This window comes from Tupaia chinensis, unplaced genomic scaffold (genome assembly GCF_000334495.1).
Source record: "Tupaia chinensis unplaced genomic scaffold, TupChi_1.0 Scaffold000532_1, whole genome shotgun sequence".
Classification (NCBI taxonomy): domain Eukaryota; kingdom Metazoa; phylum Chordata; class Mammalia; order Scandentia; family Tupaiidae; genus Tupaia; species Tupaia belangeri.
In genome coordinates this window covers 3279108-3296927 of record NW_006160045.1, presented here as the reverse complement: position 1 = coordinate 3296927, position 17820 = coordinate 3279108, and the positions used below count along the sequence as shown (strand labels likewise).

The 17820-nt window shown below is 35.7% G+C and overlaps 1 protein-coding gene across 6 annotated transcripts in view; it reads left to right on the top strand.

Moving 5' to 3' along the window:
- The window catches only part of AKT3 (AKT serine/threonine kinase 3), a 335945-nt gene that overhangs the window by 187834 nt on the left and 130291 nt on the right, over positions 1–17820 (top strand). For all 6 annotated transcript variants that reach the window (XM_006157219.3, XM_014591111.2, XM_006157223.3 and 3 more), the window contains one exon: positions 8085–8216. In XM_006157219.3, the coding sequence (XP_006157281.1) occupies positions 8085–8216 (132 nt within the window). The remainder of the gene's footprint in view (positions 1–8084; positions 8217–17820) is intronic.

The following is a 17820-nucleotide window of genomic DNA, read 5'->3' as shown; positions in this document are numbered from 1 at the left end:
TCTTTCTCCAGTTTTCCAGAATATTAAGTGTCAGTTTGTATTTTTATGAGAATTGTAAATTATATTTTTCACTGCTAATTGAAAAGCAACTTGATTATGTAAAAAATATGATATTTAAACATTAACCTAAAGAGAGAGATGTTGAAAAGAAGCAAGCATACCACTTACCGTGTTATAGCTAATATACTATAATGGGTTGTAATTTAATCTTTCAGGTAAGAAAACACTAATTTTTAAGCAATTTTTTATGAAATTTGGTATTGGCATAGTGATTAAGAACTTTTTGGAATTAGACCAAGTTCAAATCCTCCCTCTTTTTCAAGCTAACTGCGAACTTGGTGAATTCATATAGTCATAATTTAAGAATAAATTGTCTTTTTTATTGTGTAATTTCTGTTTTAATTACAGTAGTATTCTATGTTTGATGGTGGACCAAATGGTCTGAGAACCTTTTCTGTTCTTTGTCATGGACTTATATTTGTTGGTTGAACCCAAATCCTTTTTTTTTCCTTATAGATAAATATATCCCTCTTTAAAAAATCTCAGTCAAGAAGAAAAACACAATCTTACTTTATCTACCTACTCAGAGATAAGAAAGCTTATTTTGCACATATGTGCATGTATGCACAATTAACTTGAAATTTGACTATATTTATCAATTTAAATGAAATTCCAATTAATCTCATTCTCTGAGATGATAGGCTATGACTATCGACTACCCCAAATCCTATAAAAAACAAGCCCTACCATCTATGTAGTGTTTATTTCTGTGGAATTTAAAAATTTTGTTTAACAGATTAATTAAATAAAGTAGACAGCTAGAAGTTGAAAATGGGGAATTTATACCACTATATCTTGAAGTGCTATGACAAATGAATGGTAGGATTTTGAAAATGTATATGGAAATTTACCAGGCCTTTGAATGAAGCAAGAATGATTTTTTTTTTCTTTTTCTAGTTTGCTGGAGGGTGTGTGCATTCATCGGAGACAGAAAAAGAGAGAGAGAGAAAGCCTCCCCCAAGGGGTTGGCCATGCTACAATCCCTTCTCTGTTCTTCTTTCAGGATTTTGGACACATACACACACATGCCCCAAGTGTTTTTTTGTTTTGTTTTGTTTTATTTTGTTTTTAAGAGAGATATTTGCTATAGAATGTGTGCACTCATTGGAGAGACAGAGACCTGGAGACAGAAAGCAGAAATCACCTCCCGAGGGGGGATGGCCATGTCACAATACCTTGTCCTTCAGTCTCCTCTTGGGATTTTGGGCATGCACATGCATGCATCCTGCATGAGTTTTAAGCCACTGGGACTCAAACATTTCTCAAAATTAATTCCCATCACTAATTCTCACTTGCAAGTAATTATGCTGTGCTTATTTTGTGCTGTCTTTGAGAGGTGCTTTTATTTAATTTAATCAATATAAGAATCATCTGAAATACTGTTAAATCCCATTTTGTCTTTAAGCTGTATGATAGTCAAAGAAGTGTAAAATATCTGAAGCATGTAAGGCTTTTTAATTGTACACTGTACAACTTCTGTGTGCAACTTATTTCTTGGTTTATATATTTTGAATCTCTGTGATTGCTATTATTGTTATGCTAATAATCAAATCACCCCCAAAAATAAATCTAGCAGATATTCTCTTATGATTATACCGTTTGTCAAAATATTATGGAGAACCATCACACTTACCCAGTACTTAGATATTAGTTCATTTTATTTTGTAATAGAATACTTTTGGGGGGAGTTCAGTAGACATTTTTAAAATTTGGTTTTAGGTTTTTTTGTTTTGTTTTATTTTTGTTAATAGAATGTGTGTACTCCCTGGAGAGAGAGAGAGAGAGAATATGGATGGCCATGCCACTGTCCCTTCTCTTTTATTCTCCTATCAGGATTTCGGGTGCATACACTTACATACACGCTAGCATTTTTTTCAAGGTGCCAGATCTGAGACTTGAACCATGTAGTTGGCCATGTGGGATCCAGCTTCCTACACTACCATGCCACCTGGCTGGCCTAGTAGAGTTTTAACATTACCATTAAACATAACATTACTTTCTACAGTGGTAGAAAGTTGGGCCCTCAGAGTTCTACTGCCTGGGTTCAAGTCCTGTTTCCACCATATGTATAATAGTGGAGAAAGTTTCTTTCTTTCTTTCTTTCTTTTTTTTTTTTTTGAGAGATTTTTGCTATAGGGCGCGTGCACTCACCAGAAAGATGAGAAAGACAGAAAGCGAGAAATCACCACCCCCGGGGGATGGCCACACCGCAATCCCTTCTCCTCCATTCTCCTCTCGGGATCTTGGACATGTATGCACACGTGTCTGGTGTTAGTTTAAGCCACCGGGTCTGGGACTCGAACCGCGGTTGACTACATGGGAGTCCAGCAACATAGCCATTACGCCAACTGCTGGTCCCATGGAGAAAGTTTCTTAATCCTTGCATCCTTTAGTTCCCTCATCAATAAAAGGGGGACTAATAGTAGTACTTATATAATTATAGGTTTAAAGTGAGAGACTACATGTTAAATGTTTATATAGTAAGTCTCAATGGATATTAGCTATATCGTTAGTTTGTAGTTTCTTTGTCCTCATAAAGATAATTAAACATCTTTATAAAGCATATTTCCTTAGAATCCTTTACTAAAACTGAGACTTCACAGTGAAATATTAATAGGAAGTATTTTGAGTTTATTTGGGATTTAATGTCTTAACCCTGTCTGATTTCCATTGTTCTCCTTGATTTCATTTTGTTTAGAATGAAATAATTTAAAATAGTTTTAAATGGCAAAAAGTGCAGAAAAAGAACATTTGAATACTACCTCTTCTATAATGACTTAGTTAAAAGTGGTAAAATATTGTCACTTTGATAAGATAAAACCTTCTAGAATGGTATTCTTTATGAGTATCAAGTTATGAAAAGAAATGTAGAAGTTTGGATTGTTTTCGATTTTAGAGTATAACACATTGTAAAATAATATTCTTCTGATAATTTAGAAGATATATTTTCTTTGTTAATTTTTTAAAAAATTAGTAATAGAATTAAAACAATATCTACTGGTTATGGCAGCTATGCTTAGTGTGGTCTTGAGTGCTATCCGGCATAGAACAGAATGGCAGTAACTTCCCTTAGTGGGGGAACTCAGAAATACCTAAGCTTGACTGTCAGGCTGCCTTTATTGACTGTCAGGTTTGGGAGGGGGGCACAGCATGAAGGGATATACGTCCAAATGAGAATCAAAATTCTACTTAATTTCTGATTGGCTGGTGCAGGCCTCTCTGAGAGCTGCTGATCACGACCTCATGATTTAGGTTTAAAGTATAAGCAGTGCCTGCTACATTCTCATTAAGTCTGACTCCACTTCTTGGGATTTTATCACTCAAAGTCTGTCTATAATAATCCAAAGCAATGGCTAATATTTAGACTAAGAGTAAGGAATAAAGGAATAAAAGAGATGGTAAGACCTGCTAAATCATAATCTAACTGTTTGGATCCTCCTTCTCTTCCTCTGAGAAGGCACACCAGAGGAAGTGGGCAGAGGTGGAGGCAAAGGGATAAACTTCATGAGAGCCAGTCTCTCGTTTTTACTTCTTTTTGCTCTTTCCTTGTGAATGTGGCTCATATTTGTCTTTTTGGACCAGGGATACACTTTAAAAAAGAAAGTTTAATTTCTTTCATGTGTTGGGGGGTGGGAGGACAAAAAGACAAGCATGAGTGCGTGCACATACATGCACACATACCCACTCTCCCTCCCTTAATAAGGTCTCATCAGCCATAACCCCCTCAACTCCCCAGTCTTCCACCTGGGATCCGAACATCTGATCTTCTACGTGGCTTCCAAGCATGGTTACCATTGCCATAGCACCTACGCCACTGTGACTAAGCCATGACCACGTACACTAAAGCCTTTGTATTCTTTTCTGAGACATCTTTGTAGTCCTCATCAATTATTTATTATTTTTTTAAAAAAAAAACATAATTTATGGACTAGACACTTGGCTTTTTTCTTTTACTCGAAGTATATATGATTTGAATACATTTAATTAAACTTTTGGTATGTATACATATGCACCTCTTAGCCTAGAACATCCACATTAACATGTAAAGGAAAGTATAACCAATATACTTCCCTAATCCATTCTTAGGATTAGTTGTAGAGTTTTTCTTCCATTTTTTAAAGTCTTAATGCAACTTTTCTTCTAACAGAAAATATTTTCTAACAGGTTTTATATTTTATATGTAAAAGGCTAGATAATTACTATGTATCCTACTCTGAACATGAGCATTTAGTATCAGAGATACCTTTTTAATTTCTGAAGTTTTGTCAAAGTAGATATGAAAACTATTTGATTATGTCACATAGAACACTTTCTAACTAATGTTATATAATTTCCATACAGATGCCCTTCTTCTTTTTCTTTTTTAAAGTTGATATCACATCAGCAGAAGCTATGAAATTCAGAGTTAAGACTGTCTTTTTTTTATTTTTTTAAGCATCATTGTTTCTAAGAATTGCAATCCTTAGGGAATATAGTAGTATTTTGTAATTTTATATTGCCTTTACTTGAAAATGTTGTAAAGAATTTCAAATTATTTTCTAATTTCTACACCCAAGAAGTCAGTGGTTTTTTTTTTTTTTTGGACATTTAGTTATAGGACATAGCAAGTATTTTTTTCTACTGCTTTTTGATGAAAAATGAGGACAATACCGTTCACATGAAATGTTGAGCACTAAACTAACATTATGTCTTGGTTATGGGAATACTCTCTCTTCCTTATTTATTGCCACAGAAAAACCTAAATTTGATGTCTGAGAACACAGCAGTGTATACTTCTAGTGATTTGTGGCTTAAGTGGGCAGGTCTTCTGGTCTCACAAAGATCTCTCAAATAGTTACCTTCAGCTAGTAAGTACATGGACTGGGCTGGAAAATTCAAGAAAACCTTTCTCAAATATCTGGGCCTGACTGCTGGCTTGGCACCTTGGTTCTTCTCCATGTGGTCACTCTCTCTCCATGTGATATTTCATCTTCTAGGGACTCCCCACATGGCATCTCCCCTTAGTAGGATAACCTGGACTTTTCATACAGCAGGAGAGCTGGCTTTCAAGAGTTTTCCAAAAAAGAGAAAGCATAAGCTGCCAGACTCACAGGCTAGATCTGAAACTGGCAAAATATCTCTTTGATTATAGTCTGTGTTCAAGGCAGGATACATGGTCAGCCTAGGGAGAGGATAGTCCATTCTACTTCTTCATGAGACAAGTGGGATGTGCATACTGGGAGGGGAGAATTGGTAGCAGCTGTCTTTGGAGACCACTTAGCACAAATAGCTTTGTGGTCCTATGAGGGGATTTCAGAGAGTTCATTAAACAATGAAATTAAAGTACAAGTTTATTTTCATGCAAAAAAAAATTGAAATTCTATGCAAAGGCTTTCTCTCTCTCTATCTCTTTCTTTCTCTCTCTCTCTCTCTTTGGCCAGAAGGCATAGGGACTCACCGAGAGAGAGAGAGAGAGAGAGAGAGAGAGAGAAAGAAAGCATCTCACAATGCGAGGTGGTCACACTACAGTACCTTCTCCTCCATTTTCCATCTTTTTTAGGGTTTTGGGGCACCTGGTATGTTTTTCAAGTTGCAAGGATTAGTATTTGAACCATAGTTGGTCATGTGGCATCCTGCTTCCTTAAACACTAGGCCAAGTGGCTGGCCCCATGGGATTTTCTCAATACTTACTTTCCATGAGCTTTCTGAAGGCACCATGTATAGTGGTCTCTGTTTTTAAAAGCCTGTTAATGAAATTAGATCTACATAATATCTGTTGTTCGTCCAAAAGACATGAGCTTTGTTGTTATATTCCAGATATTTAGAGCCACATGTTCGATTTTTTAGTTGGCTTAATAAATGTACTTTGTTCTTTTATTTGTTGTCTTTTTGGTGCTTATCTTTTCCTTTGATCTAGAGATACTGTTGAATGGTTATGACATTATAGCATGATATTTGGGGGAAATCATCAAAATTATAGACAGTAGATAACATTGAAAATGTTAGCATTTATTTTGAAAATGTTTAGAATTTGAAATATATGTATACATACTAGAGATATTGGTCTATAGTTTTCTTACAATGTCCTTGTCTGGTTTTGGTAACAGGAAATTGCTGGCATAGAATGAATTAGGAAGTATTTTCTTATTTGAGTTTTCAGGCAGAATTTGTATAGAATTGGTATTATATTTTTTAAGTATATGTAGAATTTGCAAGTGAAACTAAACCATCTGGACTTAGAGTTTTTCTTTGTTTAAAGGTGTTTAGCCACAAATTCAATTTTCCCAAGAAATATTAGGGCTATTCAAAATACCTATTCTTTTTTTGATTCAACTTTAGTCTGAGATTCTCAAATATTTTTTTCTGAGTGGTTCATTTTATTGGCATAATTTCGGGGAGTTAATTTGCTTTTTTTATTTTTTCTTAAGGTGGAAGCTAAGGTCATTGATTTGACACATTTCTTACACTACTTCAGATGGATGATAAACAGAAAAATAGTTCTATAAGGCACTAAAATCTTCGGTGACTTCTGATTGTAGAATAAATGCAAACTTGGAACTTTGTTATTCATAAACCTCTAAACTGGTTTAAACTTAAAGTTAACTGAACATACACAGTACCTCCTCTTCCATTCAAAAGAGCATTAAAATGATAGTAAGGGAATTCCAGAAAGGGTCAAGTCCACAGAAATGAAAAGCTGGGTTGGGGAGGAGTTTTAGTAGACCAGTGATTTCAAAATTCTGGAAGTTTGTGGAAGAATGTGAATAAGTAAAGCAAAGCAGGGGTGAGTGGGAGCTCTGCCTGGCAAAATACTGGGGATCACCTGACTTAGGAATGAGGAATGAGACTGAAAACAGGCAAATTAATTGAAGACATTCTTGGAGCTGTCTTCTTTCCTCTTCAAATTGCTCTAGTTCCTTTATTAGAAATTAAAACTGCTGGCTTTCTTAGATTTCTTTTCACTGAGTTCCCGAGTTATCCTTAACATTTCTTTAAATTGTATCTTTTTCTACATTTTATTTCACCATTATTTTGCTGAAATACATTCTCAGATTCAGGGCACCTTCAGAATGTTCATGGAAAATGTGTATTATGTGAAAACCATACATGAATTCATGGATTTTTTTGCACCAAAATAAATTCATACTTTATCTTTTCATTATCTTTTGGAAATACCTGTGAAGGGCCTTAAAATGTGCTACTCCTGCTCCCTTAGGCATACTTGAAATGTTTGTGTGGGACATTTTTGATTATCATGTCTGGGGTTAGCTGCACTACTAAATTATCAAAAATCTGAGTCCTTTATAATGAGAGAAAGTGATTTTTTTTTTCCCTCTATGCTCTTTCACTTGATTATGTAATGGTTGAGGAATTTTAAGTTTAAAATAATTTTCTCTTTGGGACCAGTAAATAGCTTAATGGTTATGTCACTGGACTCCCACATGGATGACCACAGTTCTAGTCCTGGACCCAGCAGCTTGAAACTCACACTGGGTTCATGTGTGTGTGTGCCCAAGATCTCGAGGAGAAGGGATTATGGCATGGCCATCTCCCCTGGGGGTGATTACTTACTTTCTGTCTCTCTGGTGAGCGTATGTACCCTATAGAAAAAAATCTCTTTAAAAAGATAATTTTCTCCAGTATCTGAGAACCACTTAAATTATTTTCAGCATCCATGATTGCTAGTGAGACAGCCAGTGTGAGTCTGATTTACTGTGGCACAGTGGTAAGCAATGCTCAGTGATCCTGGACCCACATGAGAAGGTCCCAGGTTTCTTCCTGAGGGCTCCCTGACATGTCAGGGATGTGGGTGCATGCATATTATCCAGGCTGGCTAAAGCTGGATGCAAAGACCTATTAGAAGTATATCCCTCTTTTTCCTCTAAGAAGAAGGATGGAAGGAGGAAGACAAGGAAGAAAGGAGGGATAGATACTTCCCTTTAAAAAAATATTCATACAATTGTTCTTTAGTGAACATTGAAAATATATACATTTATAATATAAATTATGCTAAATAATTCATATTTTTTATTTATATTTTTCAGACAATGAATGATTTTGACTATTTGAAACTACTAGGCAAAGGCACTTTTGGGAAAGTTATTTTGGTTCGAGAGAAAGCAAGTGGGAAGTACTATGCTATGAAGATTCTGAAGAAAGAAGTCATTATTGCAAAGGTAAGTGATTACTAGAGTTTACTGAATTTTTGTATGCAGTGTGCACACATGTCTGCTCAGAGATGTATATGCTGAAAGTATAAACATCTGATTAGACAACAAAAATATTGCATATAGGCTACTACTGCAGTAATACCTATATATTAATAATTATTACAAGATTTTGAAAAGTTTAAATGTTATCTGAAGATTATATACCAAAGCTATTTTATCTTTTGAGGAAGTAGAGATGTTTCATTCTATGTTCTTATGTGGGAGAATGTTTTTACTATTAGATACTCTGGAAAGTCATGACTTTTTTTTATGTTTTCTTATGCAAAAATGCATCATGACTTTCCTCACAACCCAATATATATTTACAATCCTTATTAATTATGCTACTGTTGCTTTTTAATATTTTGCCATGTTTGAAATGTCATATTAAATAAATTATTGATTAGAATAGTGTAAATGACTTTGTGCTAATAAATTGAATGGCACTGGATAGACAAGCATTCTAAATAGATGTGAAAATACTAGAAAATGGATAAACTAAGAAATATGACAGTCTGTGAAGTTTTTTTTTTTGAAGAGGTCTAACCCCTCCCTCAGTAACTTTGTCTTAGATTTCATGAATAATGAACATCGTAGAGATGGTAGTTCTCACTCAGTTATAAATTGAATCCCAGTTTTCTCAATAGACAACAATGAGGTACTTTACATATTGGTCCATGGTTTATGCCTTACTTAATTCAACAAAGATGTAATAATAATCTATAAACAATAATATTTTAGCTTTCAGCCATTTACAACTTTAGTTTCCTCATTTGTAGGCTATTGCTGTAAATGCTTAATGCTGTTTTTGCACATTTGTTTTAATCTCTACTCCATCACAGGACATTGTTTTCTATTGGAAAGAACTTTGCAATTACACAGGCCTTAGTTCATATCCCACCTTACAGCCTTTAACAACTTGTGTTTTTGAGAATTTTTCTCCCTTCAGGACATTTGGAAATGTTTATGGGGATGGGAAACATATTCGTCTGTCTTATTCACTTAGATTAGAGTCACTTTTGACAGTTACCAGGTAGAAACCAAGCATGTGGACATCCTACAATATTTTGGGCAGCCTATCAGAGTCTTAGTTTTTTCATTTGAAAATTGGCAGAATAAAACTTTCTGGACAGGAATGTTATGAACCTTAGGATATATAAAGAATTTAGCATAGTACCTGGCACTTACTATTAATTAAACATGTTTTTGGAGAAGTAGTGTACTATATCAGGTTCTATCACTTTGTAAATGATCCCAAACAAATTTCTCAACTTTTCATGCTTTTGTTTCCTTATTTGCAAAATGGAGATAATAATAGTACCCTCTTTATAGAGTTATCATAGTTAAATGACTAAATAAATGTAACAGTATTCGTTGCCATTATTAAATTAATTTAATAAATCACGTATTAAATCAAATTGAATTCAAATTAAGATAACATTAAATAAAAATTAGTATATTACTATCAAAAATATTTGCTACCATTATTGATACCACCCACTGTGTATCAGTATCAGTATCAGTTCCTTTCTGTTTTTCCTTCTACATATTAGCCTTATTTTAGATCTCTAATTTATGACCATCATACTTGAGAACATCCTATTAGACAGTCTTATTGCACTAATTTCTTAGACTTCCTAAGTAACTGTCGAGACTTTGGGTATATTTCACAAATGATAGAATTATCTCGATTAATGCAGCTCCTTAATCGTTTCCTCAACAAATTCACTTATCAATTTATTGAAAAGAAAATGTGCTTAGTTTTAGTAAAATGATTAACATTTTATAGTTTTGCAGTCTGAGAAAATCTGGGTTTTATTATACATATTGTAGTAAATCATGATATGCCTGCCTCAGAGCATCATTTCAAGGAATAAATGATGTTGATATGTTGTCTTACTGGTCATGCTAACCTTGATCACTTGATTATAGTGTTATCCACTGAATTTCTCTACTGTGAGGTTACTGTTTTTCCCTTTGTAATTCTTAGTGGAAATCTTTCAATATGAATATCCTATTCTTTTTTTGTCTAATAATTTAACATCCATTAGTGGAACTTGGCTATAATGATTTATTATGGTATTATAATGGTGATTTTGTATTTCTCTCATTCCTTAATACATTAATTCTTTGTGACGTTAGCTAATGGTTTGTTTTGTTAAGTTTTTCAAAGACCCAACTTTTGTTTTTGATTTTTCTCTACTTTCCTTGCTCTAATTCTTATTTTTTCCCTTCTGCTACCTTTGAATTTAGTTTGTCCTTTATCTAGTTCCTGAAGTTATAAAGTTAGATTATTGAAATCTTCTTTTTAAATGTAAGCATTTATAGCTATAAATTTACCCCCTGCCTTGCTTTTGCCGTATACCGTAAGTTCTGGTATGTTGTGTTTTAGTCTTCATTAATCTCTAAGTATTTTGTAAGTTCCCATGTGTTTGTTCTTTGATTCAAGAGTCTGTTGATGAATTTCCACAGTTTAGAAAAATTTTCTAGTTTTTTTAATAAAATGTTATTGATTTCTAACTTTATTGTGGTTAGAAAAGACACTTTGTATGTTATATTTTTAATGTACTGATATTGAATTTGTGACCTAACGTAGTCTGTCCTATGGAATGTCCCCATGTGTACTTGAGAAGAATATATTGTTGGGAAGAGCATTCTGTGTGTGTTTGTGGATCTAGTTGCTTAATTATGTAGTACAAATCTTCTATTTTCTTTTTTTAAGGGAAATTTTTGCTATAGAGTGTATACACTTGCCAAAAAGACAGAGAGACATAGAGAGACAGAAATCAAGAAATCAACCCTCCCCACCTAGGGGGGGATGACCACACTGGAATCCCTTGTCCTCCATTCTCCTCTCAGGATCTTGGACATGCACGCCCAGTGTGAGTTTAAGCCAGCAGGTCTGGGACTTGAACTGCAGTCCACTATATGGGAGTCCAGTGACAACCATTATGCCATCTGCTGGTCCCTATGTCTTCTATTTTCTAATTTCTGTCTACTTACTCTATCTATAATCTAGAGTGGACTATGGAAGTCTTCAACTATTACTGTACAACCATCTATTTCTGCCTTTAATACTGTCAATTTTTGCTTTATGTATTTCTATAGTGTGTTATGTAAATGTTTATAATTTGTACATCTACTTGCTAATTGAACCTTTTATTCATGTCTTTTTTTGTCTCTTACAAACTTTTCTTATTTAAAGTCTATTTAATACTAGTCTAGTATAGCCACCCTACTCATTTTTTTTTCCTTTTTACATTTTTCAGGATTTCATCAATCACTAGACATCTTTACAGTGTACAAAATGGTCTTCTGAAGCATGAGTACAGGACATATTTGTCAATTCAAAGATAATGCCCTATACTTTATCATCAACAAATAACTTTTTTGTGTCTGTTGAATTTTTTTTATTACTAGTTTCATGAAATATTTTTTCCCTTTCAAGTTCAACCTATTTGTGTCTTTGGAACTGAAATAAGTTTCTTGTAGACAACATAGAATTGGGTCATGCTTTTTGTTTAATCAATTCCACAATTCCGTGTTTTGATTGAGTTAATTAATTTAAATTTAATTTCTGTAAAGGAAAGACTTCCGTCATTTTTTGCTTATTTTCTGAAAGCCTTATAGCTTTTTTTTTTTTTTTTGCTTAGTCCCTGATTACTGTCTTCTTCTGTGTTTAGTTGTTTTTTGAGTGAAACATTTAAATTCTCTACTCATTTCCTTTTATGTATATTTTATACCTATTTTCTTCATGGATACCATGGACATTATATTTTAACATCCTAAAACTACAGTACTCTAATTCTAACTTATTATACCTTTAATAACATATGAAAACTGTCTCTCCCCAACCCTGTCTCCACTTTCTTTTAGTTATTGCCATCTTCAAATTACATCTTTGGCTAGGTGGTATGGAGTAATATGCTGCTCATGTGAAGATCCATCTATATGAAAAATCACAGCTTTGACGTGGAGGTAGATGCAGACATAGCCACGCAGTTTGCAAAGGCAGAGGTTGAGACCAGAGACCTTTGGAGCCACTGTGGGCTTAAGGACAGAAACCCAAATTACAGATTAGTCTCAGACCTTGAAATCTAATGGAGTTTCCTCCACTGAGGTTTAGACTTGCTTGGGATTAGTGACTCCTTTATTCCTTTCAGCATCAGTGTCTATGCTATATCTGTCCCACCATTGTATTTTGGAAGCAGATAAACTTGTTTTCTAGTTTAAGAGGTCCATAGATGTAGAGAACTTTTGCTCTTGGATGGTCATAATCGAGATTCTCATTCATTCCTGATTTAGTTGATGAGATTTTGTACCTAAGGGTGAGTTTTAAATGGAGGTTTTGGAATTAGATTGATAGTATAGTGGGCCATGACTTTTTGGGAATGTTTGGGTGGGTAGATGCATTTTGCATGTGACACAAAAGTGAATTTTAGAGGCCTGTTGGTGAACTATAGCAGGTTGGATGGTAACAAAGACTATGTCCACATTCTAATTCCTACATCCTCTTAATGTTGCCTTATTTGGAAAAAAAGAGTGCTTTTAGTTATAACTGAGTTAAGCATCTTGAGATAACATATTCATCGATAATTCTGGGCGACAACAGTCCTTCCTAGAGTAAAACAGGGAGATTTGCCTCCTACAGGGCAAAGAGGAGAAGGTGATGTAAAGATGGAGTCAGAGATTTGATTGATGAGGCTCCAAGACAAGGAATGTTCAGGTAGCAGCTACCAGAAGCTAGGAGAAAAACACAGAATGGATTCTTCTCCAGAGCCTCTGGTAGAAGCATGGTTCTGCTGGCCTTTTTGTTTTAGCCACCAAGTTATGTGTAATTTGGTACAGTAGCCACAAGAAACTAATACTTCAGATACCCAGAAATATGAACTTGCTCACCTTTGGAAGGTATGTACTAACCAGATTACCTGCAGCAATAGTAATCTACCAGGTGCTTCCCTCCATCCATTTCCATTTTAGGTAATGAGTTACAGGTTGAGTTATGTAGTTCCAGAATTAATGAACTATCTTGACCACTAGGCAATAAAACTGCAGTCACGGTGAACTCTGTAGAGTTTCTCTTGATGGGATGAAGTTGCAACCTGTCCTCTTAGGCCCTGAGTTCTGACAGATTAAAGGTATGATATAAATTTCTTGCTTAGAGATTATCCCTGCTTCTGTCACTCACAGTTAAGATCCTGCTCCTAGTACCACTGCAGTAGGTAGGAAAAAAATTGAGGTGATGTGGGTAAGAACTGTATAGGAATAATAGTATCCTCTCCTACACTTTCTTCTCCATGTCCTTCAGAAACATGGGAAAATCTATGAAGTGGGGACTCTCCCTGCTCCCTCATCTTGAGGATTAGCACACATTTAGAAGTCATGTGTGCTAGCCCTTGTGCCTTTGTCTCCTCTCATTTTAGAAACAGATGCTTCAGTTTCACATTCCAATTCTCTATTAACTTGAGGTTGGGCTCTAACACCATACGTCCATTTGATGTGGTATTTCTGCTCTATTTTAGATAAAGGTGTAAATTCTGTTCTTTGGTCTGATGACATGTGGCTTGTTGAGGGCATAGTATCTTCTGTTTGAATCCTTCCACAGTATTTTGAGCTTTTCTATCTATTACTGGGTACATAAAGCCCACTCAGAGTGGACACCGTCCATCCATTAGTATATTCCCATCACTATGAGGAAAACAGTATGCAGTTGAGCATCTTAAGCTTATTCTTACCTTATTCAATCAGAGTTTACATTATCAAGTTAGAGTGTGGCAGCTTTTCCAAGATACTGCCTATCCACCTTGGAACTGTCATTTGTCTACCCATAAACCTTTCCTTTGATCACTTAAGAACTCTTCACAAAATGCTTCTATATGATCAACAGCAAAGACAGTAGGATCTGACAGTTTCTCAGAATTGTTCCAAAATTGGTCTGGAAGAAATTAGCCTACCTGCTTCTGAATCCAGTAAGAACCTTCATTCATCAAAGAGCACATGCCTATTAATCCATTTCCATTGTGTTATGAACTCTTCCTGGCACTGCCTTCCTTCTTAGTATGTTTCTCTGACATTGTGCAAGATTTCTGAGTATTGCAGGTTTCAAAAATTATATTATTTCCTTTGGTCATAGAGGCATTATCAGTTAGTGTCCAACAGCAAGCCAATAATTATTTCTCTTACAAGGTGTATGGTATTTCTCTGTCTGGGAACTTTTTGGTCCAAGATCCCAGTAGTTGCTGCTGAGAATATGCAGCAATTTCTGGCTTCTGCCATAAGTGCAGTCCATGTAAGTATGAGTTGCTACTACTTCTAAAATCATGTAAATGTGGATCATAAGGACCTAAAGGCATTGACTGAACTGCTGCAATTCAGATCTAGCCTGCTCTCATTTAGGCATCCCATTCAAATGTTTTCTGAGTAGTTTTGGGATCAAAACTAGCACTCATGGGAACAGCAGTTAGCGTAATGGCTATGTTGCTGGACTCCCATGTAGTCGACTATGGTTTGCATCCCAGACCCAGTGACTTAAAACTCACGCCGGGCACGTGTGCATGCGTGCCCAAGATCCCAGGAGGAGAATGGAGGAGAAGCGATTGCGGCATGACCATCCCCCCTCGGGGGTGATTTCTCGCTTTCTGTCTCTCTGTCTCTGTCTGTCTGTCTGGTGAGCGCACACACCCTATAGCAAAGAAAACCTCTCCATAAAATAAAACTAGCACTCGTTCCATGTGTGGAATTTGTGTCCTATAAAACTCAAATAGCCTGACTAAATACAGTATTTCTTGCTCACTTCCAAGGGCAAGAAGTAACTGCAGTGTATTTTTTAATTGCCTGTGGAATGTCATGGATAACTCCTGCTCAGATTAGTCAATGAATTTCCTAGTTTGGGTGGACCTTTGGGTATTCATTCGTTTGTTGTATCATCTAGCCTCTGGTATTCATGTGTGTTACCACTATATTTAAGTGAGTCTTACCTTGTTCTTAATTTCTGATACTGACAAAATATCAATGTAGTGTATTTTCACATTTAAGAACTTCAGCAAGTCAAAATCCCTTTTAAGCAAATTATAACTATAAGATAGTGAATTCAGATAACCCTCTGACAAAACAGTAATTGTAAATTCGGGTCATTCCCACTTGAAGGCATATGGCAGTTGGTTTGTTTCTGAAGTTGGGAGTGAAAAAAAATTTTTTTTACAAGATCATTCATTGTGTATCAGTCTCTTTTAATTCATTTTATTTTTGGCACTGTTGAAGTCATATCAGGGACTGCTGTAGGCGATGCTACTTCATTCATGTCTCAATAACCTACTGTTAGCATTTAAGGAACCATCCACCTTCTCATGAGCTACACAGAACCATTGTTTAGAGAATGTATTGGTAGCAGTACTTTAACTTGTAACAGGTCATCACTGCAAATGATACTCTTTTTGTTTCTCCACAACACTTCAAATTAATAACCTGCATAGTCGGGGAAAATTCTGTTGGTTACCATTTAACATATCCAATTAATACAAAGGCAAACATGTTTTCTGTAATAAAGTAGCTGAAGCATTCCCTAGTCAGACACAATACTCCTCTCAGTAACATATTCAGGTTAATTAGAAATAATCACTTTATGTAGTCTGTTCAGAAATTCTGATTTTCATCACATCTTTACTATAATCCCATCAGCTATTTTATCCTCAGGGTCTAACTGTAGCCTCTGTTAGGACTTTACCTAGTTTTGGATTCACAGTGCAGTAGACTTCTCTATATGTTAGGGAATCCTGGGAGTTTTCATTTTTACCCCTGTTTTGCCCACATGAGCACATATGGGCTTCCGTCCCCTAGCCAGAGTTCTGAAGCTAGAAATCCCTGGTTCCTCTACTAATCCTAGTCCTGATTAACTTGCTGGGTCCTCACTGGAGATTTGAAATAAGTTTCCTAATTGCCATCTTTGCCTCCAATTTTTTTTTAAACATTCTTTCAAGTTAGGTAGAGTATATTTATTAGTGTTCTCGTTGGTCCACTCAATTTCGGATAATGCTAAATTAAGACCTTTGTGTCAACCCTGTATCATTGTCTACTTTACTTATCCCATTCCTTACTAATCATTCAAAACTACACCCTGCTTGGATAACTTCTATGACCATCTCTTTTGCCTTTCTCCATTCTCTTGTGAATCACTCTCATTTTCTTATCATCTGAGAGACCCCATAGGAAGAAACTTGAGATGGCAAATCTGACATAACTTCTTGAATTACTGCTTGATTTTTGTAGCAATTAGATTACATCAAGTGCCTCTGTAAAAGAGCTCCATAGGGGTCCAGCAGGTGGCATGGGGGTTAAGGTGCTGGACTGCCACATGACCTGATGCAGTTCAAGTCCTGCACCTGGAGGCTTGAAAATTACTCTGGGTGTATATGTGAGTGCCTGCCCAAAACTCTGAGAAGAGAATGAAGGAGATAGGATTGTGGTATGGCCATTTCCCCTTGAGGATATTTTCTCATTTTCCCTCTCTCTGTTTCTCTCTAACGAGCACATTCACTTTATGACAAGAAATAAAAACCTAAAAAAAGCAAACAAATAAAAAAAGGACCTTGTTAGTAACAGCGTTTACCATGATCTGAGTAGAGGGGCCTGTGAAGTAGATGAACATCCTGATGATTATAAACCCAATCTGCCATGGCTTGCATATACAGTGTAACAGCCACTGCCTGGCAAGTACTACTTGGCATTTAAAGAGAGGAAGGACAGCTCCTTTTTTTCTAAATAAACTTGACAGTGACTTTTACTCAAGCTGACAGGCTAGCTCTATGGGAACCACCTACTGTGTGTATGGGCTATGTAATGCCGTCTGTGATTTTTCAGTATTAAGCTACAGGTCCTTTATCAACCTAAGCAATCTCTCCATTAACCAGCATTCAAAAAGAAAGATGCTGTCCCTGGAAGCCAGTCACAATTCATTTTACTAAAAGTTTTTCAGGAACTTGATGATACCAATACATAAATTGAGATAACTCCTTCTTTGTAATCCCTGGTTTCAGAGTTTCTTTGTTTTGTCACTCCACCACCTGGACTTCTTTCTTGGTGACAAGAGGTCCACAAGTGCTCTCTATATTTTCAGTTTAACATTTTCTTTGGGTGGTAGCCCTGGGGCTAGCAATCATTATTAGCTTATGAAAATCTAAACTTTGAGACTCAGGATTCACCTCAACATTCTACTTTTGTTTTAGCCATTAAATTACCTTTAGATTGTGTGCTTAGCTTGTTTCTGTTATTTTGCATTTTTTAATGTATCCAATGTATCAATTCCTTGAGATTTGGGTCGGTCATTTTAAATTTCATTGAAAACTTTCTATTACAGTGTAGCCACTGCTCATACTATCGGTGATTTGGTACCCATTTAGGTGTCAAAAGTTTGCCACGGCCTGCCCACTCATCCTTCCTTTTTCTATTTTTGCCATGCTTTAGTGAGTCAGGGCTATTCTAACAAATCCGTCTTTTTTATTTTTTAGAGGTTTTTGCCATAGGGTGCGTGCACTCATCAGACAGACAGAGACAGACAGAGAGCGAGAAATCACCC